General features: G+C 45.2%; 2 protein-coding genes across 3 annotated transcripts; both read left to right on the forward strand.

Annotated features, from left to right (window-relative positions):
* Positions 1-258: 258 nt before the first annotated feature.
* Positions 259-7,628, forward strand: LOC140718240 (uncharacterized). 2 transcript variants are annotated; one of them, XM_073031735.1, is made up of 2 exons: positions 259-1,507; positions 4,471-7,628. In XM_073031735.1, exons 1-2 carry the CDS (start codon positions 383-385, stop codon positions 4,516-4,518), a joined length of 1,173 nt encoding a protein of 390 aa, XP_072887836.1. In that variant the 5' UTR covers positions 259-382; the 3' UTR covers positions 4,519-7,628. The 2 variants fall into 2 exon arrangements, with proteins under 2 accessions (XP_072887836.1, XP_072887837.1); XM_073031736.1 differs by having other exon boundaries at positions 259-1,156.
* Positions 7,629-13,932: 6,304 nt separating this feature from the next.
* LOC140718241 (proproteinase E-like) lies at positions 13,933-27,942 on the forward strand. The gene is made up of 8 exons (XM_073031737.1): positions 13,933-14,042; positions 15,446-15,534; positions 17,348-17,451; positions 17,545-17,673; positions 19,941-20,077; positions 21,395-21,537; positions 22,962-23,114; positions 27,855-27,942. Exons 1-8 carry the CDS (start codon positions 14,003-14,005, stop codon positions 27,870-27,872), a joined length of 813 nt encoding a protein of 270 aa, XP_072887838.1. The 5' UTR covers positions 13,933-14,002; the 3' UTR covers positions 27,873-27,942.
* The last annotated feature ends 17 nt before the right edge of the window (positions 27,943-27,959 follow it).

The following is a 27,959-nucleotide window of genomic DNA, read 5'->3' on the forward strand; positions in this document are numbered from 1 at the left end:
TGCTGACTGCTCCTGTGACTCCTCCCACAGACCCCCCCGCTGACTGCTCCTGTGGCCCCGCCCACTGCCCCTGCTGACTGCTCCTGTGGCCCCGCCCACTGCCCCTGCTGACTGCTCCTGTGGCCCCGCCCACAGACCCCCCGCTGACTGCTCCTGTGGCTCCTCCCACTGACCCCCTGCTGACTGCTCCTGTGGCCCCGCCCACAGACCCCGGTATAAAAGCGATTGAGGCCTGAGCCCGGCCCTCAGTCTCCAGGATGTGCTATGCTGGTAAACTTCTGCTTGTTCCTTCTTCCAGTCCATGAAAGCCAATATCTATCCTTCACATCTCAGAGAGAGTTATTGATGGTGCATCAATTTTATTGACTGGAAGTTTTAAAACATGGAAAGTATTTTACATCTGGAAAAATTGGATTTGGACCCCCAAGCCCCTGAAGCAGCTCTTGCCTTTGAACTCTGGCTTGCACGCTTCCAATTATACTTGGAGGAGGTTAGTGCAACTGAACCCGCTGTTATGCACAGAATTCTCCTCTCGAGGATCACCCCGAAAGTTTACTCACTTATCAGAGACCTGCCGACCTACCAAGGGGCACTGGACGCCCTCAAAAGACAATACCTGCGGCCGGTGAACACCGTCTACGCAAGACATCGCTTAGCTACGCGACGACAGCAGCCTGGAGAGTCGAGCGCCGAGTTTCTCCGAGCCCTACAGACACTCGTGCGGACTTGCGACTGCAAAGCTCTCACGGCGGAACAGCATGCGGAGCTCCTCGTACGAGACGCCTTTGTTACAGGAATGAGGTCAGTGTACGTGCGCCAGCGGCTGCTGGAAAATGCCGATCTTACCTTATGCTCGGCGGCCGAGATGGCCGACATGCCGGGGGCTGCTCTGCTCAACGCTGACGCTGTCCAGCCGCGCGATCCCCCGCCGGTTCCGTGGACACCTCAGACCCCGCCGCTGCTGGTTCCCACGAGCGAATTCGCCAACGCCGCTGCCAGTCACGATTCCACGAACTCCCCGAACCCGGCCACAGCTACTGCCAGTCGCAAGCCCGCGCAGTGTTACTTCTGCGGACTTGAAAAGCACCCCCGAAAACGCTGCCCGGCCCGAGAAGCGACCTGTTCCAGCTGCGGGAAGAAGGGCCATTTCGCCAAGGTCTGTAAGTCTAAACCACGAGCGGGGTTGGGCAGTGCTGCATGCGAGGCATGGGGGCGGCCATCTTTGTCAGCGTCAACATGCCCCGCACCCGACCCACTGGTGTTTACCGGGCACCACGACAGCAGTTCAACTCTGGCCACCGTAACCCTCAACCAAAGCGCCCCACACCAGCTTGCAAGGTCAATGATAGACATCCTGGTGGAGGGGCACAGGACTAGCTGCCTGTTTGACACGGGCAGCACTGAGAGTTTTATTCACCTGGACACGGTGCAACGCTGCGGACTCGTGACACGGCCGGTAAGCCAGAGGGTCACCTTGGCTTCTGGGTCGCATTCCACGGACATCCAGGTGGGTTGTGTAGCGACATTGGTGGTGCAGGGCACAGAATATCGGAACTTTGCGCTACTGGTCATGCCTCAACTGTGCGCGCCTGTGCTATTGGGGCTGGACTTCCAGAGCCAGCTCGAAAGTGTGACTATGGCATATGACGGGCCCCTCCCACCACTCACTGTCAGGAATCCTCAGTTTTGTGGGACTTCGCCATATACCCCGCTACTGACCACACACACCGACCCACACATCCCACCCAGCACCATGCCGACAGCTGCGCTACTGACACCACTTGCAGCCTCTCCACGCTCAAGATCCCCTCCCCCACCGCTGTTCGCCAACTTGACCCCCCACTGTAAACCTGTGGCAATTAAAAGCAGGAGATACAGCGCAGGGGACAGGGCCTTCATTCAGTCGGAGGTGCAGCGGCTGCTCAGGGAGGGGATCATTGAGCCAAGCACAAGCCCTTGGAGGGCCCAGGTGGTGGTTGTTTGGACCGGGCAGAAAAATAGGATGGTCGTGGACTATAGTCAAACCATCAATAGGTTCACGCAGCTTGACACATACCCCCTACCCCGCATCGCAGATATGGTCAACCAGATAGCTCAGTACAAGATGTACTCGACAATAGACCTGAAATCCGCTTATCACCAGCTCCCCATCCGCCCAGAGGACCGCCCCTACACCGCCTTCGAGGCGGGCAGCAGGCTCTATCACTTCCTGCACGTCCCATTTGGTGTCACAAATAGTGTCTCTGTCTTCCAGAGGGAAATGGACCGGATGGTGGACCAGTGCCAACTGAAGGCCACATTTCCCTATCTGGATAACATCACCATCTGTGGTCACGACTGGCCGGATCACAACGCCAACCTCCAATGATTTTTCCAAGTGGCCAAAGCCCTGAACCTTACTTATAATAGGGACAAGTGTGTGTTCGGAACCACCCGACTCGCTATCCTTGGGTATGTCATGGAAAACAGGGTCATTGGCCCTGATCCCAACCGTATGCGCCCCCGTTAGAACTCCCTCTTCCCACCACTCTCAAAGCCCTCAGACGGTGCCTGGGCTTCTTTTCCTATTACGCCCAATGGGTCCCCCATTACGCAGACAAGGCCCGCCCCCTGGTCAAGTCTACCACTTTTCCCCTCTCTGCTGAGGCCTGCGCGGCCTTCAGCTGCATTGAAGGGGACATTGCCAAAGCAATGATGCATGCGGTGGACGAGACCATTCCCTTCCAAGTAGAGAGTGACGCCTCTGATTTCGCGTTGGCTGCTACCCCCAATCAGGCAGGCAGGCCAGTAGCATTCTTTTCTCATACCCTTCAAGGCTCTGAAATTCGGCACTCCGCGGTGGAGAAAGAAGCCCAGGCCATAGTGGAAGCTATTAGGCACTGGAGGCACTATCTCGCCGGCAAAAGGTTCACCTTGCTGACCGACCAGCGCTCAGTTGTGTTCATGTTCAGCAACCAACAACGGGGCAAAATCAAAAATGATAAAATTTTGTGGTGGAGAATAGAACTCTCCACCTACAACTATGATATCCTGTACCGGCCTGGAAGGCTCAATGAGCCCCCTGATGCCCTATCCCGGGGAGCATGTGCCAGCGCACAGCTCGACCAGCTATACGCCCTCCATGCACATCTTTGCCACCCGGGGGTCACCCGATTTTACCATTTTGTGAAAGCCCGGAATCTGCCTTACTCCCTTGAGGACATCAGGACGATGACCAGGGACTGCCAAGTCTGCGCTGAGTGCAAACCGCACTTCTACCGTCCTGAAAAGGCGCAACTTGTCAAGGCCACCCGCCCCTTTGAGCGACTGAGTATTGACTTTAAGGGCCCCCTTCCCTCCACCGACCGCAATGTCTACTTTCTCAACATTATCGACGAGTACTCGCGGTTCCCCTTTGCCATCCCCTGCCCCGACACCACTACCACGTCCGTCATAAAAGCCCTGCGCCAGCTCTTCACTCTGTTCGGATATCCATGGTGATAGAGGGTCCTCCTTTATGAGTGATGAGCTGCGCCAGTACCTACTGGCTAGGGGCATTGCTACTAGTCGGACCACGAGCTATAATCCCCGGGGAAATGGACAGGTGGAGAGGGAGATTGCCACAGTGTAGAAGGCCACACTTTTAACCCTTAAGTCAAAAGGGTTGCCGGTCTCTCGATGGCAGGAGGTCCTCCCTGAGGCACTCCACTCTATCCGCTCCCTGTTATGTACGTCCACCAATGCCACCCCTCACGAGCGCCTATTCTCTTTTCCCAGGAAGTCTGCCACTGGCTGACATCCCCAGGGCCAGTGCTACTCTGGAAACATGTGAGGAGCAATAAATACTCCCCGCTGGTCGAGAGGGTTCACCTTCTACATGCGAACCACCCCCAGTATGCTTACATGGTCTTACCTGATGGGTGGGAGGACACGGTCTCCGTCCGTGACCTGGCGCCCGCAGGAGCAGCAGACCACTACCCCGAACAATCAACAGTAACTACGAACCCTGTACCCAAGGAGACACCGTGCACACCAAGCCCTACACTGACCCCTCACGACACTCATATACCGGGCGTCTCGTACGCGCATATACCAGGCACACGCATGAGGGATCACTGACGCCTAGTGGGCTGACACCTCCAGTTAGGCCGGAACCAGCACAACCACCGTCTCCGGTGCAATCACCACCGGCATCTGTGCAATCACAGCCGGTGCTACGTAGATCACAGCGACAGATTCGACCACCTGATAGACTTAACCTGTAAATATACTTGTAAGAAACTTCGCCCCATGGGGACTCTCTTTTAAAACAATGGGGGGGGGGGTGAATGTTGTGAACTACATATCCCTGTCTGGACTGCTCCTGTGGCCCCTCCCACTGACCGTGGGTCCTCCCACAGACCCCAGTATAAAGGCGATTGAGGCCTGAGCCCGGCCCTCAGTCTCCAGGATGTAGTATGGTGGTTAACTACTGCTTGTTCTTTCTTCCAGTCAATAAAAGCCGATATCTCGCCTTCACGTCTCAGAGAGAGTTATTGATGGTGCATCACTCCTCCCGCCCAGTTCCGTGTTCCCAAGCTGTCGAATCCTCCTGACCTCAGCTTTCGCAGATGACAGAAGCGACGAGCTTTTCTGATTCGCAACCAGAGAGAGAAAGCATACTCATTCCAGAATGCAACCTTTTTTTTGTTTTAATTAAAAATGAGACACTGTCTTGCAGTGTTGGTGGGGGGGGGGGGGGGCGGTATATTTTTTAATGGCTACATTAATTTGCGCTGTTAAAAAATAATAATCAGTGTTGAAATTGACGATGTAAGGGAGGGCGGTCCTCTGCTGCCTGCGAGGATCCCTTAAGGGAGAATGAACAGTTGACAGCTCTATACAAATTACTTATCAACTTATTAGTTTACTCTGCTGAACTAGTATCAGTGTGTGTTGGAAGTAATTAGCTGCAAATACTTTCTTATCTGTTGGTAGCTTCCTAGAATGCAGTAAGTGTTTGAATAACTTAAACTAATGGCTGCCCCATCAGCAGCTGATTCCTTTAAAAAACTGTCCTGTGCAGACCAATAGAAGCTTGCCTAACTGTACTTCCATTAGTTTTTCCTACACCTTATCCAGCCTGACAGTGATTGTAACAAGTCAGTCTTCTGACACCTCAGGTCCAACAACACTCGGGATTAAATTCAGAATTAGTGCACAGGACAGAAAGAGGCTACAGAAAGTTGTAAAATTAGTCAGCTCTGTCTTGGGTACTAGCCTCCATAGTTTCCAAGACATCTGCAAGGAGCGGTTCCTCAGAAAGGTGACGTTCATTAGGGCATGTCCTCCTCCTTATTGTTAACGTCAGGAGGTACAGAAGCCTGAATTGAATTGACTTTGTTACCTACATCCTTCATATATATGAGGAGTAAAAATCTTTACGTTATCTCTCCATCTAAGTATGCAATGTGCAATTTATATTAATTAATAATAAATGTTATGTAGAACAGGACGGTTAATATAACATAGAAATACAATTGTACCAGAATGAATTAATCAGTCTGATGGCCTGGTGGAAAAAGTTGTCTGTGGGCCTGTTGGTCCTGGCTTTTATGCTGTGGTACTGTTTTCCAGATGGTAGCAGCTGGAACAGTTTGTGGTTGGGGTGACTCGGGTCCCCAATGATCGTTCGGGCCCTTTTTACACACCTGTCTTTGTAAATGTCCTGAATTGTGGGAAGTTCACAACTACAGATGTGCTGGGCTGTCCACACCACTCTCTGCAGAGTCCTGCAATTAAGGGAGGTACAGTTCCCATTCCAGGCAGTGATGCAGCCAGTCAGGATGCTCTCAATTGTGCCCCTGTAGAAAGTTCTTAGGATTTGGGGGCCCATACCACATTTCTTCAACCGTCTGAGGTGAAAGAAGTGCTGTTTTGCCGTTTTCACCACAGAGCTGGTGTGTATAGACCACATGAGATCCTCAGTGATGTGCATGCCGAGAAGCTTAAAGTTGTTCACCCTTTCAACCCCAGATCCATTGATGTCAATGGGGGTTATCCTGTCTCCATTCCTCCTGTAGTTCACAACCAGCTCCTTTGTTTTTGCGACATTGAGGGTCAGGTTGTTTTCTTGACACTACACTTCTCTGTAGCTGCCTCATTTGAGATGAGGCCAATCAGTGTAGTGAAGACATGCATTCAGTGCTTCGGGAATAGCTTCTTCCCCTCTGTCATAAATGGACATTGAACCCACAAATTTTTAAAAATATATATTTCTGTTTTACACTATTTTAATCTATTCAATATACAGTTACTGTAATTTAGTTAATTCTATATTATTTTGTAATGTATTACATTGCACTACTGCGGCAAATTTAACACATTTCACGACATATGCCGGTGATAATAAACCTGATTCTGATTTTGATTAGATTTATTATCACTTGTATGATGTGCAGCAGCAGTGCAGGACATAAATTACACTGTAAATTATAAGAATCAATACATAAATAGTGCAAAGAATGGGAATTACAAGGCAGTGGTCCTGGGTTTATGGACCATTCAAAACTTTGAAGGCATTCTTGAATCATTGAGTGTGGGTGTTTAGGCTCCTGTCCCTCCTCCCTGATGGTAGTAATGGAATAGTGATGGATGCTATCCTCTTGAGGCATCGCCTCTTGAAGATTTCTCAGTGGCGTGGGGACAAGGTGAGCAGGGAGATGGGATTGTACAAAGGAAATTATAGACCAGCTAGTCTGACCTCGGCGGCTGGGAAGATGTTGGAGTCGATTATAAAGGATGAGGTCTCAAGGTACTTGAAGACGTGATAAAATAGGCCATAGTCAGCATAGTTTTCTCAAGGGAAAATCATCTTACAGGCAGCACTGCATGGTCTTTCTATGCTTGATGCTTGATCTAAAATGCATTGGAACGTGAAAATGGGGATTCTGCAGCGCCTCCCAATGGGAAATTCAAAGAGTCACAATTCCTGACAATTCCTAATGGTTAAGAAAACATCAGATGCTGTGGCCCCACCATTTGACTGCAGAATAAACAGATGGCAACCACTGTTGAGTGAATGGGTTAAAACTTGGCAACTGGAGCTTGTACCTTGGTAAAAGGAATCTGAAGGCAGACTTATCTAAATGGAAAAAAATATTCATGAATATATAAAAATATTCATTAATTCAATGTGAGACACCATAATGAAAAGCCAGTACCAGTTTGTGTCCTCTTTGTATGTGCAATACTGTATTCTCTTTTTATTACAGTGCTAGTGTTACCTCCATTCTGCTCAATAATTATGACCTATCAGCTCTCAGACCCTTCAATCACCCCCAGATGCCAGATTATCACCATTCCACCACAGATCTGTGACCTCTCAAAGACTTTGTTGACTTGAAGGTGATGCAAATGACCTGACTGCGCAGCCCAATTAAATATGATAAGCAAATACTGAGCAGAGTCGTGCCAGGTTGTCCTTGGAGAGGGAGCACGCAGTCACAAAGGGCACAGTGGGGGGCTTCTGGGGGCAGTGGGCCCCCTGGGTATTGATTGTTTTATAGACAGTGGTAACCACATTTTAATTTGAATGTACTCACTGCCTTGCGAATATTGAATGTCGGTACCTCATGTATATGTTATGTAAATAAACTTTTATAGTTCTGTAAAAAAATGGGTCACTGGCGTGAGTAGTATAAAGACTGCATCAAGTCATGGGGATTTTCTGAAGCACCTGGTGAGTCTACAGAACTGGTGTCTCCGCTGCCAGCCTCCTTCTGGCTCAGAATCAGGTTTAATATCCCTGGCATATGTCGTGAAATTTGTTAACTTTGCTGTAGCAGTGCGATGCAATACGTAATAATAGGAAAAATCTGTGAATTACACTAAATAAATATATAGTTAAATTAAATAAGTAGTGCAAAACTAGAAGTAAAAATATTGTGAGGTAGTGCTCTTGGATTCAATGTCCATTCCAGAAACTGGAGGGCAGAGGGGAAGAAGCTGTTCCTGAATTGTTGAGTGAGTGTTTTCAGGCTTCTGTACCTCCTTCCTGATGGTGGCAATGAGAACGATGCATGACCTGGGTGTCAGGGGTACTTAATGATGGACGCCGCCCTTTTGAGGCTTCGCTCCTTGAAGATGTCCTGGATACCACAGTTTCACCAGGAGCTGCCCCAGGTCATCAGATTCCTTCCGTAAGCACTCACAATGCCTTCATCTTCCATACTCGCTTCTGCCTTCAAGGCTTGTTGGACATCTAGAGGGCACAATAACAAATTCCACAGTGTGCCTGGTTACACAGGGATGGCTGACGCTGGATTCAAGGACAGAGATCCAGCACCAGTGTGTCACTGCTATAAGAAGTCATCACCAATGATAAAGAGCGGGCCCTCATGACTGCAACGACAGGCCAACAGGTCACTGACCCGTGCTGTGTTTAGAACACTAATTGGTAAACACTGCTGGTATCCCCACCATTCCTTGGTCAGAGTGTTCCTCGTCTGACCCCTGCTGAAGCAATAATTAAAAGTGGAAATGCCCCCAATTCAGGAGACTAGTTTAACCATGAAAACGAGTTTCTTCTGTATAAGCAGGAGCAGCCAGGAGGGTGACAACTTGGCAAGATGAGAACCACTCTAACGGATGGGAAGAAAATGCACATTTAGCTGTAATAACATACTGAATGAGGGCCAGTGACACACTCCCATGAATGCCGATAAGATTTAGTGTAGTTACAATGGGTCGGACTGCCAGACCTGCTCAGGAGCTTGGCAGGGTCAACGGGGCTACACAGGCTGTTCCCCATTCCTGCCCGCTGGCACTGTAGTTCAATAGCGCCCACGTGAAACTGAAAGCAGTTGAAACCGAGAGAAGTTTGTAAGCCGCTTAGTTTTGCAAGTCGGAAGTGCAGCCCTGGACTGTCTTCCCACACGACAGGTCCCAGCAGCCGACAGACCCTTCCCTCCAGCCTCCCAAATGCTCATTCGTTTGTACGTGCTGTTGATGAAATGGGTGTTGATAAACTCGGGAGGACCTGTAATGGCAAACGTCAGGTATCCACGCAGTGTGAAGGAGGTGGATAAGGTAAAGAACATAGAGCCCTAGACACACTGCATGGGTGAAGTGTGAGTGGGAAGTTGTGCAGCTTTGGCCACTAAAACTGAAGGAGAGTGAAGACCATAAGCATGAGAAAGTCTGCTGGAAACCTAAAGCAACGCACACAAAATGCTGGAGGAACGCAGTGACTCAGGCAGCGTCAATGGAAATGAACAAACTGTCGACGTTTCGGGCTGAGACCCTTCTTCAGGATTAGAAATGAAGAGGGGGAGATGCCAGATTAAAAAGGTGGGGTGAGGGGGGTAAGGAAGGAGGTGATAGGTGCAGTCAGGTGGGTGGGGTAAGTAAAGGGCTGGAGAGGAAGGAATCTGATAGGAGATGCAAGTAGGCGACAGGAGAAAGGGAAGGAGGAGGGGACCCAGGGGGAGGTCATAGGCAGGTGAGTAGAGGCAAGAGGCTAGAGTGAGGAGTAGAAGAAGAGGGGAGGGGGAGGGAAACATTTTGTTGCCGGAAGAAGAAATCAATATTCATGCCATCAGGTTGGAGGCTGCCCAGGCAGGAGATAAGGTGTTGCTCCTCTGAGGGTGGCCTCATTTTGGTACAAGAGGAGGCCATGGACCGACATGTTGGAACGGGAATGGGAATTAAAACGTTTGGTCACCGGGAAGAGCCGCTTTTGGTAGATGGAGCCCCATGTATGGACATTGATGTGCCTAATCAGTCGCTGACAACTAAATACAGAATATGAGATGTAGTGCTTGTAATCTCCTTCAATGCTGAACGATGAACAATGACATCGTTCAATATGCAGTCTATCGGAGATTAATTGTGTTTGCAGTCAACTATTTCATATATTTAATCTTCTACAAGACGCAGCCTGAGACAGTGTGCCCAATTAACAGATTTAACTGTGAAGGCCCCTTGCAACCAGTATAAAATATTGAAGGACTGAACACAGCAGCATCTTGTTGCTTATCAGAGTGAGCCACGAGTTCCTTCAGAGCAAAGTTTATCCTCCCACAATCAAGGGAAGGGAACTGCCTGATAAGGCAGGTTTTCTCCCACGTGGTGCGGATGACAAACGATATCTGTGTCCTTGTGCAGACACAGTGCAGCAGCCAGCGGAAACACTAGTATGAATCATCGCCACCTCAAGCGCGCGGGCAGACCAAGGCTCTGTAATATGGGTCCGCAGATCCAATGAACGAAACAGGAGACACTAGACTTAAAAATGGGTGTGTGAGGTGTTTGCTCAACAAACAGTGAAACACTAAGTCGGGTATCTAGCTAAACAAGTATTTGTCTGAGCTATCCAAAACCACTACATCGTACATTCAGTTACCTTTAGATGAACAGATACTCTGCTAAACCTCTCCAATTTATAAAACCCAAGAAGTAAGCAGGTTATGAACAGATACTTAACTAAACAGAGTGCCGGGGGGTGGGGGGGGGGGCGCATGTAAGTCTGCAATGCTCTTTCTTAGGACTAATCGTGAATTCAGCCTGAAGGTGGTTAAACTTTAATTTGCAAATCAAAGCTGAGACAGTCATTGAGCTAGTCGCTGATTGCCCACCGATCCTTGTACATAACATTTTTTATAGCAATCTCCTGGTTTAGTTGCATTAGCATATCCAATCGGTCTACAGTTGCGTATCACAAGTACATCTGCCACTATTGTTTCTAGATGTTCTAATCTACATCTCTTAGCTACCTCTCATTAACACACGATTGTCTTCTACATTCTTAAGATTTCATTCTCCTACTAAATTGGGTACATGCATAGCAAATAGCAAACTCAGACTACATAATCTACATCTCTTAGCTACCTCTCATTAATACACCATTGTCTTCTACATTCTTAAGATTTCATTCTCCTACTAAATTGGATACGTGCATAGCAAATAGCAAGTTCAAAGCTGACTACATAGTTTTGGTTACACATCAAACAATGCAACTTTTATACTCCAATAGTGGCAGAGAAAAAAGGAGCGGACCCTCTGCACATGTCATCTTTTATACCCCTAAGGCGCCCAGAACCAGAGATGGGCTCCATAGCGCCCAAAAAGCCATGAATGGGAAAAAGAGCACTGCACGATGGAAGAGGCTTTCGAACAGAAGAAACTACACCCCCCCCCCCCCCCAGAGGATAGGAACCAGGTCTGTCTGCCTACAATCTCATTGCCAGGAATTTAAGTGATGAGTACCCACCTCTTGCTTCACATCTGACCTCTCCTGCTGGGAGCACATCTGCAAATGAGAAGGAATGGGAACGGGATTGCAGAAGACATGGCCAGCGAGGTCAGCAAGCCACGATGAAAGCAGTAACCGATTCTTTATAACAAAGGCTGGTTCTGGGAGTTAGCTGTTAATCAGAATGGAAAATAGACAGGACGAGATCCAAATGATGGCAAAGGCACCAAGTTCTACAACTTTGAGGTCCAAGCAAACCGTATCATGAGGGACAGCGAGTAAAGGAAAGTACAGATTTCCAGAGGTCGTTGCAGCCTGGATGAATGACAAATGAATTGGTCCCTTTCAATGGTGGGGCTATCCAGCAAAAAGAAGCACAAGAGGTGATGTCAATTGTTGAGGTCCCTACAGCCACTCTGATATTGAGCACCCTAAACATGTGGACAGAGCAAATGGTCTGAGAGACTTGTAATTATTGTGACAGTGTTCTTTCATTCCATGTAACATAAACTACTGCCTGGGAACCTGAGACAAAATAGGCTGCCACTACTGACAAGCATATCTGGCAGCATCGAAGTTACACAGAGTCTGAGTGGGTGAAGATAAGGATGCAAAATGTACTGCAGTGGGCAGCAGCACATAAAATGCCACGAATGCAAAGCCCCATCTATTTATCCTCTTGATAATTATCACAAATTATCAAGAGCATAATGGATCCAAGAAGAGGACATGGTTGAAAGCCTGGAACAATAATTTATCGCATCTATGCTAGTTTCTTGTAGGTAGCCACGGATGATAGATGTAGGTCCACATAATCCATCTTGGCCTACTAACTGTGGACGGGGTTCTTAGTGGAAGACATTTTTGTAGGCTTGCTTAACTAGAACATCCTTGAACCTTGCTTGTCCTGGAGCAGATTTCTGTCTTGGGGTCAAGAAGTGGGTATATATTTGGAATTCTGCATTTGTGGAATAATGTGAATAAAGCAGGTACTAATTCAAGCAAGAACGAGTCTTCATTTCTTAATGTAAATGACAAGTTTGAAACACAAAGCACAGTTTTATAAGTCCTCCAAGCAAACATCTACAGAGCACAGGCTAGTGGCCAACTGCAGAGGACCGGCTGCTCAAGTGAAGTGAACTGAGAGGACCATAAGATGTTCTCGAATGTATCAGCCAATCAAAGTCAAGGTCAAGGTTAAGTTTTGAAGGTATGTTAATTGGCCTACAACAAACTAGGCAACGGAGGCTAAGTTATTTTACACCATTGTGACCAAGTTCAGGGAAGTTTGCAAACTAGACTGATCTTGTCAACTTGCACATCAAGCATGGTCACGGGTATAATTGCTCTACTAATAAAAGAGGTATTTGAGTATTAACTTTGGGTGTCTATTGTCACTATCTTCAGAAGTATTTAGACCATTGTTGTGAATTATTTTGTCCCAACAAAGGTGCTTGAACGTTAAGAGGTGTCTCATCAATTAGAGTGTGTTCCCATTGTAAATACTGTATGTAACTCAATGGAACTATCATCTGATTCAAAATAAAGCAGTAAACAAAGAAAATATGTTGAATCACCTGCTTTTTTACCTTTGTTCTTTATAGTATAAAAACTTGATAAACAGCACCTTGTGTTCAGGGTCATTCTACTGTGTGGATCTGCAAGAGAATGCCTGCTTGTCCATTTATAAAATCAAGCTTTAGTGTCTCTCCAGTGATTCATTTCATAGTCACAACGGACTGGTTAAACATGACCTCTTCATTCCCTCACCATGCATAGGATCTTGAAATAAATTCCTGACATTAGCAATGCAGTTTTACAAGGATAATTGCTCTATTAATAAAAGTGCGGTGTGTAAGTCGATCAATGCTCATCGGTTTTAATGCCAGTTCTGTGACAACTTAACTGATGTTTAGAAGGACATCCATATGAAAGTTAGAACTAACTTACATGCCCCTGTGCCTTGACCGTGATCCCCTCCTCAAGTGATCATTTGTCATGTGCCACATGCATTATTTAATTTGGAGAGGTTCTCAACACAGTGCAATACACTTTATTATAGGGTTCAATCAGAAACAGGACTTAGCTAAGATTTTCTCTTCTTTGTGACTCAGCTAAATTTGTTTCCCACTGCAGCACATCGACTTCATATCAACTTCAAATGTCTTTAATGGGAGTGCTACATATATTGACTTACAATCACTCATTTTTCATCATAACCTGAAATTGAAATCCACTCCAATAAGCCTTATTGCACCTCACCCACAAAAGCCTCTAGGTTAGGTCAACAAATTCACTGCTTAGGGATCAAGTTGCTTGGGATGCAGGACAGTGTCATTCTACCTATTATAATTGTATTGAATTATTACCTTTGTTCTAGTAAATGTAAAAATTTGTTGTACTTCCAGTTTGCGGTGATGCTACTGAGAGGATCAGGGAGAGAATGCCTGCTAGTCACAATGAAGGATTTTTCATATCAGCCAGGTTCAGGGTCCCTCCAGTTACTCTGTTCATCAATCACAAAAATGTTTTGGTATTAGTGTAGTCACTCCACACTATGGAAGAAATCAGAAATGAGTGACCTGTGTAAGAATGTTCCCATGGCAGATGGCAGACTGGATAAACAACGCGGCCTTGACATGGGGACCTCAAATTGTTTGACTTTCCACATAGTGTGGGAAATAAGCAGCTATCAGGATTGTTAAAGTGTCAAAAGGATCCAAAAGATAGTTGCAAGCAGGGTATATAAAAGGCCAAGTCGTGCATTGGGACTCTTGGTAACACGACAAGATGTATCAGCTGCTGTTCGTTGTCCTGCTTGCAGCCGGTGGTAAGTCACTTTCACGGTATTGTAACACCTATATGGGTCACCCCAAATCTGTATAAGCACTCCCATCTTGCATTAAGATTTCCCTTACAACATTACTGTGTTCCCCAATGTCATACTGGAACTGACATTGTCCGTTTCAGTGCCGTATTCACAGGTGATGTGTTGCAAGTTCTAACCATCACTGGAAATTGGTCTAATAGGTATAATCTGCACAGCTAACCCCTAACAGGGCGTTCCACAATAGAAGCAATATTCTTCCAGCCAATGGGCATACAGCTACTTCATGAATGGATGATCCTGCAATGAGAGAGTGTTCCCAAGTTATCAGAGGAGCCTGGGCCTGCTGGGGAAGGACGGTGCCCAGAACAGTCCATGAAAGCAACTGAGGCCCTCCAGGTAGTCATGACAGGAGGTTGCCAAGGTAATCTCTGAACAGAGTAATACAACGTGACTGCAGTCTATGAATACCTGCACTCTGAGGAAGCCTGCAGCGAAGGAAGTCTTCTCTTCTGAAATACGAAGTTTGATATTAAGGAAGATGCAGAATTTTGGAAGGTGGCTGCTTTGGGCATTGTCAGCAATGGTGAAGCATCAGACAAGATGATCTCGGAGAGCATGTGTTTCTGTGTCAACTATGAGTGATGAAGGTCATACCTGGTGGCCTCCTCGTACACTGTCCCCTGGTTGCCTCTGATGTGTCTGATGCCAGCAGTAGTTTTCCATGCAGCCAGCTGGGTAAATCTCATCGGAAGTTAATATGAGTACAGATATATCATGGTAAATCAGTTCTGAGTTCACATACGTCGCACGACTCTAAAAAAAAAGTCCATTTCAGTGTGAGCGATGTATGCAGAATGCAACGAGTTAATAGAGTAATGGGGCACAGCCTGAGAAAGAAAAGATCTTTAAAAGTTGTTGATCCATAAATAAGTCAGTTCTCAAACCAGCGAGATTCAGAGTAGTACTGGAGACGATTTTTGGGCATTGGGGACAACTTGGGAAGTTTTACCCAGGGGAAGGGTGTTGGGGTAGATGAAAATCTCACCAGGAGCGTGAGCGTTTGAACTTCCTACTCCCCCCAAGATACCAGGATGCTGTGAGATACTCCCCAGTCCACATTAAGTCTAATATCGATCTTACTGCAGTGTTTCCCGGAATTGTGGAAAGGGTTTATTTAAGCCTGTACCTGCTTCATGGCCCTCCTGATGTTCGATTCCATTGAAAATTGATGGAGGAGTTCAGCATCGCCCTGCGGTGTCCTTTCGAAGAAAGCAAGTGCAGATTCACTTCCATTATAACTATGCACTATAATTGCAAAGCACACCTTTGGAATGGCTAGTTTAAGTAAGCAAATACATGTCATGAGGTGCTGCACAGTTAACCTGTCACTCTTGTATTTCCAGCATCCGGCTGCGGACAGAGTTACTACGCCCCATATGCCTCAAGGGTGGTTAATGGAGTTGATGCGAGGCCATACAGCTGGCCATGGCAGGTGAGAAAACAGGGTTTTAAACTCAAACTCCCTAAGTACTAGAAGACAGAGGAAAACCAAACAGGAAGTATAAAAATTCAATCAGTGACTGTGGAAATAACAGGATTATCCTGCAGAAGCTAAATGTCCTCTATGCACGTACAATATATCCTCTGGTCCAAATGCTTCAAGTGCCTTTCAAAGGCAAGGCACGAGGAAATGGGAGAATCTAGGGATCAAACAGTCATTAGAAACTAGTCATGATTAAATGCCTCTTAAGTTTGAATTTGATGAGGTAGACTTAGCAAAATGAAGAGCAAGGTGAGGGTAACAACAAATGTGGTGTAGTGGTGTTGCTGTCTCATAGAGGTTTAGTCCTGACCCCTGGGACTGCCTGTGTGGGAATTTCTCATTCCCCCCCCCCCCCCCGCGGTTTCTTCCCATATTCATCAATACCATCAGATGTTTCACAGCCAGTAGGAAAGGAAAATGGCGTCTTGCTTTTCCATCTCACTCAACAGCAGCAGCCTTGAAAATACAGTAAGAGTAGCCTAGATAGCATGGTCATCTTCTGGCCACGGGCTTCACTCTGTACTGAACAGAGCCAAAACTAGGGGGATGCAGGCGGGAAATACAATAAGGCAGTTATCAGTTGCCAAATTAAACGAAAGAACAACTTGGATTTACAGCATATACTCCCATTAACATAGCAGAACTTCCAAAGCAACAGAGCCACCAACAAACATTTGATGGAGTGCCAAGTAAAGAGACATTAAGGCTGATGTTTGTCAAAGTAGGTTAATGTGCATCTCAAAGGGAAGTGGGGTGGGAGAAAGGAGAGGAGTAAGGATGAGAGTGCAGATGTTAGAGACTTGACTGCTAAGCGTGGTGGCAGTAGTGAGACTTGTGTCCAGAACAGGAGGAATGCTGGTATCTCAGAGGTCTACCTGCTGGTTTAGAAAGGTAAATGTTATTTAGATTTGGCTTTTTTATTTTAGTATTCTTCGTGCCTTTAATAAATCTTAAAGTTTTTTAAAATTTTTAAATGATTTACAAATTTGACTGACCCTGAATACCACAGACACTATTGAAAAACCTTGTTAGCTTTGACAGGAGGTATGGCTCTGTGGTGAACTACATATACCTGTCTGGACACCCCCCCCCCCCCCCCACTGACTGCTCCTGTGGCTCCTCCCACTGACCCCGGTATAAAGGCGATTGGAGGCACTGCTCCTCCCTCAGTCTCCAGGATGTTGTGTGGTGGTCTCTTGCTGCTAATCGTGGTCTCTTGCAGCTAATAAAGGCCCATCATTCGCCTGCCGTCTCCGAGAGTTATTGATGGTGCATCAGGCTCCACTCCCAGGTTTGTGCTCTTTCCAAAGATGTCAAGACGTTCCAAAGGTGGGGTCGCAGAGAATCGCTACATGAAGCCAATTTTCCTGTCTCTTACTGTCTGGTTCAAGCGTGCAGGGAGTCAAAGCCAAGTCCATGCAAGTGGGCATGGGCTCTGGGCATGAGCCTTGTCTACAAGCAATTGCAGTTCTGTTCAGCAATGTAACCAAGGTGCAGATGATGATGAGAAATGGAAAGAGTCTTAGGTCATAACCTCCGGAAATTACAGAGGAAACGGTGTAGGAAATGGAAGAAAAGTAATTTTTGGGATCCTCTGGTTGCGAGTAGAAAATTAAAGTAGAAAAGAATCAAGAATGATTGTGAGAGAAGGAGGTGAGGAAAATGCCTCCAATCAGAATCACCCATCAAGGAAGAAAAGTGAGAACAGAACATGTTGCAGAAAAAAAGTGAGATGTTAACTTGCAGTTTTGTTTACTATTAGGCTTCTTTGCAAGTTGGATATTCAGGTACCAATTGGTTTTCTCACACTTGTGGTGCAACGCTAATTTCCTCAAACTGGGTTATGACAGCAGGCCATTGTATCTCGTGAGTATGGCTGCAGTTTCAATATATTTCTTTCCTTTTCATCAGGTTCTGCTATAAATGTGGTTTATATTTGATGCTGTTTTTTGTTGCTAGCTCTGGAAGGGACTACCGTGTGGTACTGGGAGAGTATGACAGAGATGCTGTGGAGGGTGGAGAGCAGATTATAAGGCCCAGTGGTATCTTTGTTCATCCACAATGGAATATAAACTGTGTGGCCTGTGGGTAAGTCATAACCTCATTAGACGCTCCTTATTGATACATCATATATTGTCCAAATTGCTTATAGTAAGGAATCTATAACAATTGTGCAAAAGCTATTCAGAATTAAACTTAAGATGCTTCCATGAACTGTTTGTTCTTCTGCTATCTGGTAAATGTTACAGGAGCATCAAAACTAAAACCACAAGGCTACTAAACAGCTTCCTCTCACAGGCAGTCAGACTGCTAAATAGCTGCTCTACCTGACTCTGCTTTGGACACTTTTAACTTGCACTGGACACTTATAACTTGTTTTTAACTGACATGTGGCTGTTGTGTTTTACTATTTATTGTTATGTTTATTATTTAGTGTTGCATTTGTTATGTTATGATTGCACTTCTCCTGGGAAACGCTGTCTCATTCCGCCCTGCAGAGCTGATGTACGGTTAGAATGACAATAAATTTTTTGAATCTTGAATCTTGAATCTTCAAATGCCCAGGACTAAACAATGTCCAGCTCTTACCACATACGGTCATGACATGATTCTTCTTTGAAGAGTATTAGTTATTTCAAGGCCGATCTTCACTGAAAGTTCGGTACCATCCGTGCCTGGCTGGAGTGTGAAGCAGTCTCCTCTTCTCTGCCACTGGCGTGGACTGTCAAACTTTTGTCTGCATGATATGTATGACTTGAATCACTGTTTCTGAGCAGAATACTGCAGAGAGTCAAAGCATTATAGGACCTTCCAGCCTTTAAGAGCCACTGTAGCTATTACGTTATTTTTTTTCTGCACTAGTGTAGAAAGAAAGTCTCTAAGTACTGAAACTAATGAATAAGTGGTGTGCATAAAGGGGTTTCAGATGATGAGTCACATTTATTTTTTGGGTATTGGATGCTGGCAATCATTACCTTCTGGCTATGTTCCTCAGTGACATTTTTTAATGTTGGCGAAGTGCTATCCAATTCATTTTGAGAGTATTCCAAGTTTCCTCTGTGGAAGGTCCCGATGAAGGACCAGTCCTGAGGAAGGGTCTTGGCCCGAAACGTCAACTGTTCATTCCTTCCCGTAGATGCTGCCTGACCTGCCGAGCTCCTCCAGCATTTTAGAAACATAGAAAACCTACAGCACAATACAACCCTTCAGCCCCCAACGCTGTGCAGAACATGTACTTTAGAACATGCTTTAGAAATTACCTAGGTTTACCAATAGCCCTCTATTTTTCTAAGCTTCATGTACCTATCCAGGAGTCTCTTAAAAGACCCTATCGTATCTGCCCCCACCACCGTCGCTGGCAGCCCATTCCACGCACTCACCACTCTCTGTGTAAAAAACTTAGCCCGGACATCTCCTCTGTACCTACTTCCAAGCACTTTAAAACTGTGCCTTAACGTGTTAGCCATTTCAGCCCTGGGAAAAAGCCTCTGGCTATCCACATGATCAGTGCCTCTCATCATCTTATACACTTATACATTCCTGTGTGGAGCAGTCTGTACTATTGGAAATGCCACTATCTCGCAAACTCCCCTCACTCCCTCTGCCAGCTGCAGTATGCTCAAGGAGAAAATTTGGACTTCAACTCTCCTTTGGTCAAGAAATGTTTGTAATATTCATAATTCAGCAGGGTGCTGCAAATTCTGAGGAAAAACTGGGAGGGTAGTAATTCAGTGTCTCAAATTCAATTTTCTTGGTATGATGTGGTAGGATAGAACAGGACTCTGAGAAGCCCTTCTCGGAGAAGTGAATTCTCCTAGGTATGTACCAAGGTCAACACTTCTTTCCATAAGGGAACAGTAAGCATGAATATGTGACTTGCATGGCCTCAATTGTTGAAAGAGGGATTTTGCTTAACTATTTGAGTAAAAGGAAAATGTGCTTCAAAATTGATTAAGTGGACAGCACACTAGAATAGCTGGTAGAGCTGCTGCTTCACAGATTCAGCAACTCAGTTTTAATCCCGATGTCTGATGCTGCCTGCGTGGAATTTGTGAATACTCTCTGTGACCAAGCCCACCTCCCCCACCCCTTGCAATTAACTCCGAGTGCTGTAGTTTCCTCACATCCCAAAGACAGGTGGGTTCATAAACTAATTGGGCACCATTAATTGCATTTGGCAGTTAAGTGTGTGGTAAAATCTGGGGACGGATGATAGAAATGTAGGAAGGGTAAAATGGGATTTGCATAAATTGATGCTTGATGCCCAGTCTAGATTCAGCAGGCCGAAAGGCTTGTTTTCTGTGTTGCATAACTGAATAACTGAGCATTAAGTAGGAATCTCCATTCTTTTGCAGGAATGATATCGCTTTAATCAAGCTCGCAGAGCCTGCAGTCTTGAATGACAAAGTTCAGGTTGCTTGTATTCCACCTTATGGCGATCTTCTTCCCAATAACTTTTATTGCTACATTACTGGATGGGGCCGGCTGTACAGTAAGTCAGCACAAACCACCAACATCTTTTCTTCTGGCAAAAGGTCACCTGTCTTTCCTCCCTCTCCGCAGTTGTTACTGGACTTGATGAGGATCTCCAGCATTTTCTTTATTTTAGATTTCCAGTAAATGTATACTCGAAAGGTAGGACGAATGGAATGGAGGGAGCATTCTACAGGTGGACAAAGATGGGAGACTTTGAGGAGGGTGTTTTAGGATGGCAGGTTTACAAGGCTGTTGTAACTGTGAACAAAGTCACCAGAGGGACATGGAGGATAGTGGATATAGAAACTTTTATTCTAGCAAAATAAGTATACAAATGTCATACTCGAGGCACCCCTGGAAGAAGAGGCGTGCCTGACCCAATATTACATGACATTTTTATCTGCTAAAGATCAAAGGTAACAGCAGGACAATTCTATCATTACAATGTATCTACGGTGCTTCCTTTGAATTACATATCATTTTCAAACAACTCAGTCTTCACACCCCCATTTCAAACACCAAAATGAATGTTAATTCCCACCCACTCTGGGCTGTAGTCAGGCTTATGCAGGCTTCTGTGGTCAAGTAAAAGGCCATTGTTCAGAGTTGCATTTTAAGTTCAATCTACTGTCCACTTTCAGGTCTGAAGACTGGCAGCTGTTAAAATTAGTATTTGCTATATACCATAATTCCAGAAATGCCCTCACAAAGGCCATGTGGATTTATTAGTATTGCTTATTAAGAAAGGTTTAGGAAGTTATGGGCAAAACAAAAGCAAATAGGACGAGCTTGGATGGGCACCTTTTTTTGGCATGGACCAGTTCTGATGCAGTATGCCTCCATGAGTCTGTCGGAGGTATGGACATCTTAACCTAAAGTCAGGGAGCACATGGATTTACGGTTGTGAGTAGCAAAAGTTTAAATGAGTTGAAGTCTACAAAGTGGGCAGGATCTGAAAGAGCCTCTGGAAGTCACTGAAATTGTTGGGTCTGGGAGTTAAGAACAGTACGACAGGCTTTTGGCTCAACAGCTTCTGAAGTTAGCTATGACACTGCAGAGCCTCGTTGTCATCAGTTAATGTCTTGACATAGTTAAGACTGGGATGAAGAGCTTTGTTCTTGACACAGATTTTTTTTTGCATTTTGAATTGGACAGCTCTCTCTCTTTTCCATAAAGAGAATGGTGAGAATCGACCCTTGGCCAAGGCAAAGAATAGTGACAGTAGGGACCTTTAGAGAAACTCAGTATCATTAATGCAACATTTACAGGTGCACCTACTTTGTGATATTGTTGACATTTCATCATTGTGACTGGAATATTTTTGTCATTACAGCGAACGGACCACTCCCAGCAAAGCTCCAGCAAGCTTACATACCAGTCGTTGACTACGCCCATTGCAGTGCCCCAGACTGGTGGGGCACGATTGTGAAAGACACCATGGTTTGCGCTGGAGGTGCCGAAAAGTCTGGATGCAATGTGCGTAGTAAATCCAGATATTTATTTGAGCCTATTGAAGTGAGAGATAAGGCAGGTCCTTTTACAGGGCTAACTTGAGGTCCCAAAACTCCAACCCACAACATAATGAAGAAGTGCCAATAGACGCCACACAATGCCCCCAGCAAGTGAGGTAATTGGTTCTAAACTCTGTTACCTCCAGGTAATGACCCCAGCAATGTTTCAGTTGGAAGTCTCTCTATCCACAGTGAAACTCTAGCTGCATTTGCAACTTATGTTTCTGGTAGCCCAAGTTGCTGGAAGTTCTGGTGCCTAACTGCCATCAGAGTGTTCTGGTCCACTGGATTGTGGGTGGGACTTGAGGTTGACTGCTGGAAGCCAGTACTACACATCTCTCTGAGCACAGAGTCTTACACTAGACCCACTGCAAGCTTACCAAATGGTAATTCACATCCTGACCTGTACGCAATGATGTTTTCGATCCATGAAGTGAGCATTTATTGTCCAAATCCCTAAGTTGTCGTCCATTCCAAATCCTTGGCAATTTCAGAGAACAGTCGAGAGTCAAAAGCTTTGCAGAGGATCACATGTAGGTTAGACTTGGTGAAGAGAGTAGGTTTCTTTTCCTGTAGGACCTGACAGATTGATGCACTATCAATAACTCTAGGAGACTGGAAGTGAACGATAAGTTTTCACTAACAGCGAAAACAGAGCACGAGCATGTTGATTGACTGTGGGAGGAGCAGTGCCCCAATCACCTTTATCCAGGGGTCAGTGGGAGGAGCCACAGGAGCAGCCAGCAGAGGGGCGTGTCCAGACAGATATACATGGTTTACCATACAGGTTTCTATGTTAATCACTAGGGCACTCTCGACCCGGGCATCAACCACAAACCTGACCACGTCTATTAACCCTGTGTCTGGCTGTTCAAGCAAGCCACAGTCCAGATGTTGGCCCCAGTTTTGGCTTCATAACCAACTCTCACTCTGGACCACTGGGTTGATTTATCAATCAACCACAAACTGAGGCAAATTCTGCAAGTGTTGTAATTGAATTAACAGATACCACCAGACAAGAACGATCTACATTTCCAAAGTGGTGTCAAATTCATTTAAGACTGAATTGGGGTATAAGTTGGGAGGAAAGGTGATTTTTGATGAGTTTTATTCATTCGTTTGTTTATTTCTTTATTTATTGTACCATTGCAGAGTTAGAATGCTGCCACATTAAACTTACACAAAAGTGTACTTGACACCAATGATATGTGAAATGATCACATTCCAACATTTCCAATTTATCTTTTGTTCACCTAGTAGAGGAGAGTCATTTTGACAAAGTATTATGGAGAGCTTCCAGCTCGTACTGAATAGTGTTGTAATGTGCGTTGGCAATTACCAGAGAGGAAGAAATTAAAAAGTAGAAACAATTTGTCTCATTTTCTTCAGGGAGACTCAGGTGGGCCTTTGAACTGCCAGGGTTCTGATGGACTTTGGTATGTCCATGGTGTAACCAGCTTTGTGTCAGGCTATGGATGTAACACCTATAAGAAACCCACAGTCTGGACTCGAGTATCCGCCTTCAATCACTGGATTACTCAGGTAGGTACCATTTTCATGCAGAAAGGAATATTAACATGTTGGACTTGTTATGCAAATCAGAGATGAAATGTCAGCTCAGTCTGATGTCCCTGGGTCAGTGCATTCATTCCACTATCCCATTCATTTGCACCATATTTCCTTTAGTCTTTTGAATTTTAAAATTTAATTTATTCAGCCAAATTTCTTTCCGATCCAACTTTTGGATTGTTTCATGATCTAAAACTTCTCATGATGAGTTAAGTTCTTTTGCATTCCCCAACAGCAGAAATCTGTCATTGTTCAGCAGACTGTTGGTTCTTAACGGCCAGCAGCATATCACGTAGACCTTCCGTAAAAGTTGAAACTCTGGTTCTTGTTACAGCCTTTGCTTTTATACCCTTCATAACTATATTTTTGAGCCCTGGTATCGACTGATCTAACTTTTCTATGGCTCTGCACTCTCTGATTTAAAAGTAGCCCAACTGAAGTGTTTATATATATTTTCTATCATCTCTGCCTTTAAGCATAGTATACTGTGCATTCAGCAAAGGGATCTGTTTGCCTTTAGGGCTTCAAACATCAGAATCATAATCAGATTTATTTTCACTGTCAAATGACATTAAATTTGTTTTTTTTTCCCGCAGCAGTGCAATGTAAAGCATGAAGTTACTATAAATTGCAAAATAAATAGTGCAAGCAAAAGAAATAATAAGATAGTGCTCTTTGAGTTCATGGACTGTCAGAAATCTGATGGCAAACTGTTTCTGAATCATTTGAGTGTGGGTCTTCAGGCTCCTGTAAGCTCTCTCTGATGGTAATAATGATCAAAGGGCATGTCCCAGATGGTGAGGGTCCTGCCTTCTTGAGGCATTACCTCTTAAAGAAGTCCTTGATAGTGGAGTGGGACCCCCGACCCCCCGGTTGTGCCCATGATGGAGCTGGCCTCTGTAGCCTCTTGTAATCCTGTGAACTGAAGCCTCCAAACTGCGCTGTGGTGCAACCAGTTGGAATGCTCTCCACATCTATTATAGCATAATAACATAAGCAGGAGACCAAGGAACTCTGTAAGCTGCCTGTGTTTAGCTTATTAGGGTAAGTGGTAAAGATCTAACTGCTCTAGACCTAAGGGCAGCGACGAATCTCCCACCATACCCCTAACTAGTGAGTAGTTGTCACTGAGCCCAGTTGTCATTATCCGTTGAGAAAAAAAATGGAAGAGCCATCTCAATGAAGGATGGTTTGGACTAGCAAGTGGGAAATTTGGGCTGAAAATCTGCATAAACATACAAAAGCAAGAGTAGGTGGAGGACTGTTTTCAGGCATTACTACAAAAGTAGCAAGGGATTCGATTACCTCGTCCACTGCACCTAGAAAGAAGCAAGGATTTTGGAAAAATCCTGAATGCCTGAAACACAGCTTAACCGCTTCTAATCTGGGTTTTAAATTATTAGGGCTGCTGATGCACCATCAATAACTCTTGGAGAAGGGAGGCGAACGATAGGCTTTTATTAGCTGCAAGAGACCACGATTAGTAGCAAGAGACCACCACACAACATCCTGGAGACTGAGGGAGGAGCAGTGCCTCCAATCGCCTTTATACAGGGGTCTGTGGGAGGGGCCACAGGAGCAGTCAGCAGAGGGGCGTGTCCAGACAGGGATATGTAGTTCACCACAGCTGCCTATCAGATCAGAAACGTAAGTAGTTGTGGACATTGAAAAAAAATACTGTTTGGTGTGACTGCTCACTTCCTTTGTTCTTCCTCAAGATGAGAAGCAAAAGGAAACCAGTGTCTCCTGACACTGACATTAATTATTGAAAGGGCTGTTGATGGAAATTGAGCAGATCATCATCAGACTGTGCTGTATGTGTCAAGGGGCCATGGTCAACAGCTTGGTGGCATCCAGCAGTGGAACTAGACCTGAGGTGGGAGCTGGGATTCAGATGCGAACCTTCAATGGACAGTAACGATTCAAAGGGAGCATCAGAATAGCGTGATCTAAAAGCCTTTTGAGACTTTAGAAAACATCACAAGCTCTTGATGCAGGAAATGGGATTTTAGTGGAAAGGGCGAATCGAGGCAAGTTTTGGGCCAGCACACATAGGCTGCTGAAGCAGAGGATCTACCGTACAAGATGCATCTTAGTCACGTGCCAATTCATGGCACTACCCTCGTGGGTAACCAATGCAACAACCTTATATACACTGTGAGTGCTGGGACTCCGAGCATGGAATGTCGGAGAACAGGGCCAATGGTAGAGAAATCCAGTGCATCAATGCAGCCACAAAGAAGGCATGACAGTGGCTATACTTCATTACGAATTTGAGAGGATTTGGCATGTCACCAAAAACACTTGACCGTTCCTACAGACATACCACGGAGAACGTTCTAACTGGCTACATCACCTTCTGGTGGGGGGGGGGGTGCTACTGCACAGGATCGAAGTAAGCTGCAGAGAGTTGTAAGCTCAGTCAGCCCCATCATGAGTGCTCACTTCCATAGTATCCAGGACATCTTCTTCAAGGAGCGATGTGTCTATCATTAAGAACCCCCACCACCCAGTTCATGCCTTATTCTCATTGCTACCATCAGGAAGGAGGTACAGAACCCTGAAGGCACACACTCAATGATTCAGAAATAGCTTCTTCCTCTTTCCCATCCTGTTTTTGAATGGGTGTTGAACCCACAAACACTACCTCAATACTTCTTTTATTTACGGTAATTCACAGTTTTTTCCCCTCTGTTATTATGTATTGCATTGTACTGCTGCTGCAAAGACAACAAATTTCATGACATACGCCTGTGATAATAAACCTAATTCTGATTCTGAAAATAGAACCATAGAACATTACAGCACAGAAACAGGCCTTTGGGCCCTTCTTGGCTGTGCCGAACCATTTTTCTGCCTAGTCCCACTGACCTGCACCTGGACCATATCCCTCCATACCCCTCTCATCCATGTACCTGTCCAAGTTTTTCTTAAATGTTAAAAGTGGGCCCGCATTTACCACTTCATCTGGCAGCTCATTCCACACTCCCACCACTCTCTGTGTGAAGAAGCCCCCCCCCTAATGTTCCCTTTAAACTTTTCCCCCTTCACCCTTAACCCATGTCCTCTGGTTTTTTTCTCCCCTAGCCTCAGTGGAAAAAGCCTGCTTGCATTTACTCTATCTATACCCATCATAATTTTATACACCTCTATCAAATTTCCCCTCATTCTTCTACGCTCCAGGGAATAAAGTCCCAACCTATTCAACCTTTCTCTGTAACTCAGTTTCTCAAGTCCCGGCAACATCCTTGTAAACCTTCTCTGCACTCTTTCAACCTTATTAATATCCTTCCTGTAATTTGGTGACCAAAACTGCACACAATACTCCAAATTTGGCCTCACCAGTGCCTTATAAAACCTCACCATAACATTTCAACTCTTATACTCAATACTGTGATTTATAAAGGCCAATGTACCAAAAGCTCTCTTTACTACCTTATCTACCTGTGCTGCCACTTTTAGGGAATTTTGTATCTGTATTCCAAGATCCCTCTGTTCTACTGCACTCCTCAGTGCCCTACCATTTACCTTGTATGTTCTACCTTGGTTTTTCCTTCCAAAGTGCAATACCTCACACTTGTCTGTATTAAAATCCATCTGCCATTTTTCAACCCATTCCTCCAACTGGTCCAAATCCCTCTGCAAGCTTTGAAAACCTTCCATACTGTCCACTACACTTCCAATCTTTGTATCATCAGCAAATTAGCTGATCCAATTTACCACATTATCATCCAGATCACTGATATAGATGATAAATAACAATGGACCCAGCACTGATCCCTGTGGCATACCACTAGTCACAGGCCTCCACTCAGAGTAGCAATCCTCCACTACCACTCTCTGGCTTCTCCCATTGAGCCAATGTCTAATCCAATTTATTACCTCCCCATGTATACCTAGTGACTGAATCTTCCTAACTAACCTCCCATGCGGGACCTTGTCAGAAGCCTTACTGAAGTCCATGTAGACAACATCTACTGCCTTCCCTTCATCTACTTTCCTTGTAACCTCCTCGAAAAACTCTAATAGATTTGTTAAACATGACCTACCACGCACAAAGCTGTGTTGACTCTCCCTAATAAGTCCCTGTCTATCTAACTACTTGTAGATCCTATCTCTTAGTACTCCTTTCAATAATTTACCTACTACCGACGTCAAATTTACCAGCCTATAATTTCTCAGATTATAGACAAAGGAACACCATGAGCTATCCTCCAATCCTCCGGCCCCTCACCTGTAGATACCGACATTTTAAATATATCTGCCAGGGCCCCTGCAATTTCAACACTAGTCTCCTTCAAGGTCCGAGGGAATACTCTGTCAGGTCCTGGGGATTTATCTACTCTGATTTGCCTCAAGATAGCAAGCACCTCCTCCTCTTCAATCTGTATAGGTTCCATGACCTCACTACTTGTTCCCCTTATTTCCATTGACTCCATGCTAGTTTCCTTAGTAAATACAGACACAAAAAACCCATTTAATGTTTCATAGTCTTCAGTTCTAGGTGAGGAAGGTATCAGATGCACTGATTTCCACCTAATAAGTGTTAATATGGATGCAAATAATCAGATATAGAAAAGTACAAAAGGTTGGCTACATCATACATACATGACAGACCAAATATACTTGAGCATGTCAAGATCCCTTTACTCATTTGTTTTCAATTACTTTAGATGGAAGCAGTGTAATTAATCTTTATTTTTCTTCTTTCAGACGATGGCCAACAACTAATGGAAGTAAAGAATGATTATCATCAATTTGTTATTCATTGATGAGCAATAAACAAAATCATTAAGAAAAAGTTGTCTGTGATTTTTG

This window comes from Hemitrygon akajei, chromosome 29, assembly GCF_048418815.1.
Source record: "Hemitrygon akajei chromosome 29, sHemAka1.3, whole genome shotgun sequence".
NCBI lineage: Eukaryota > Metazoa > Chordata > Chondrichthyes > Myliobatiformes > Dasyatidae > Hemitrygon > Hemitrygon akajei.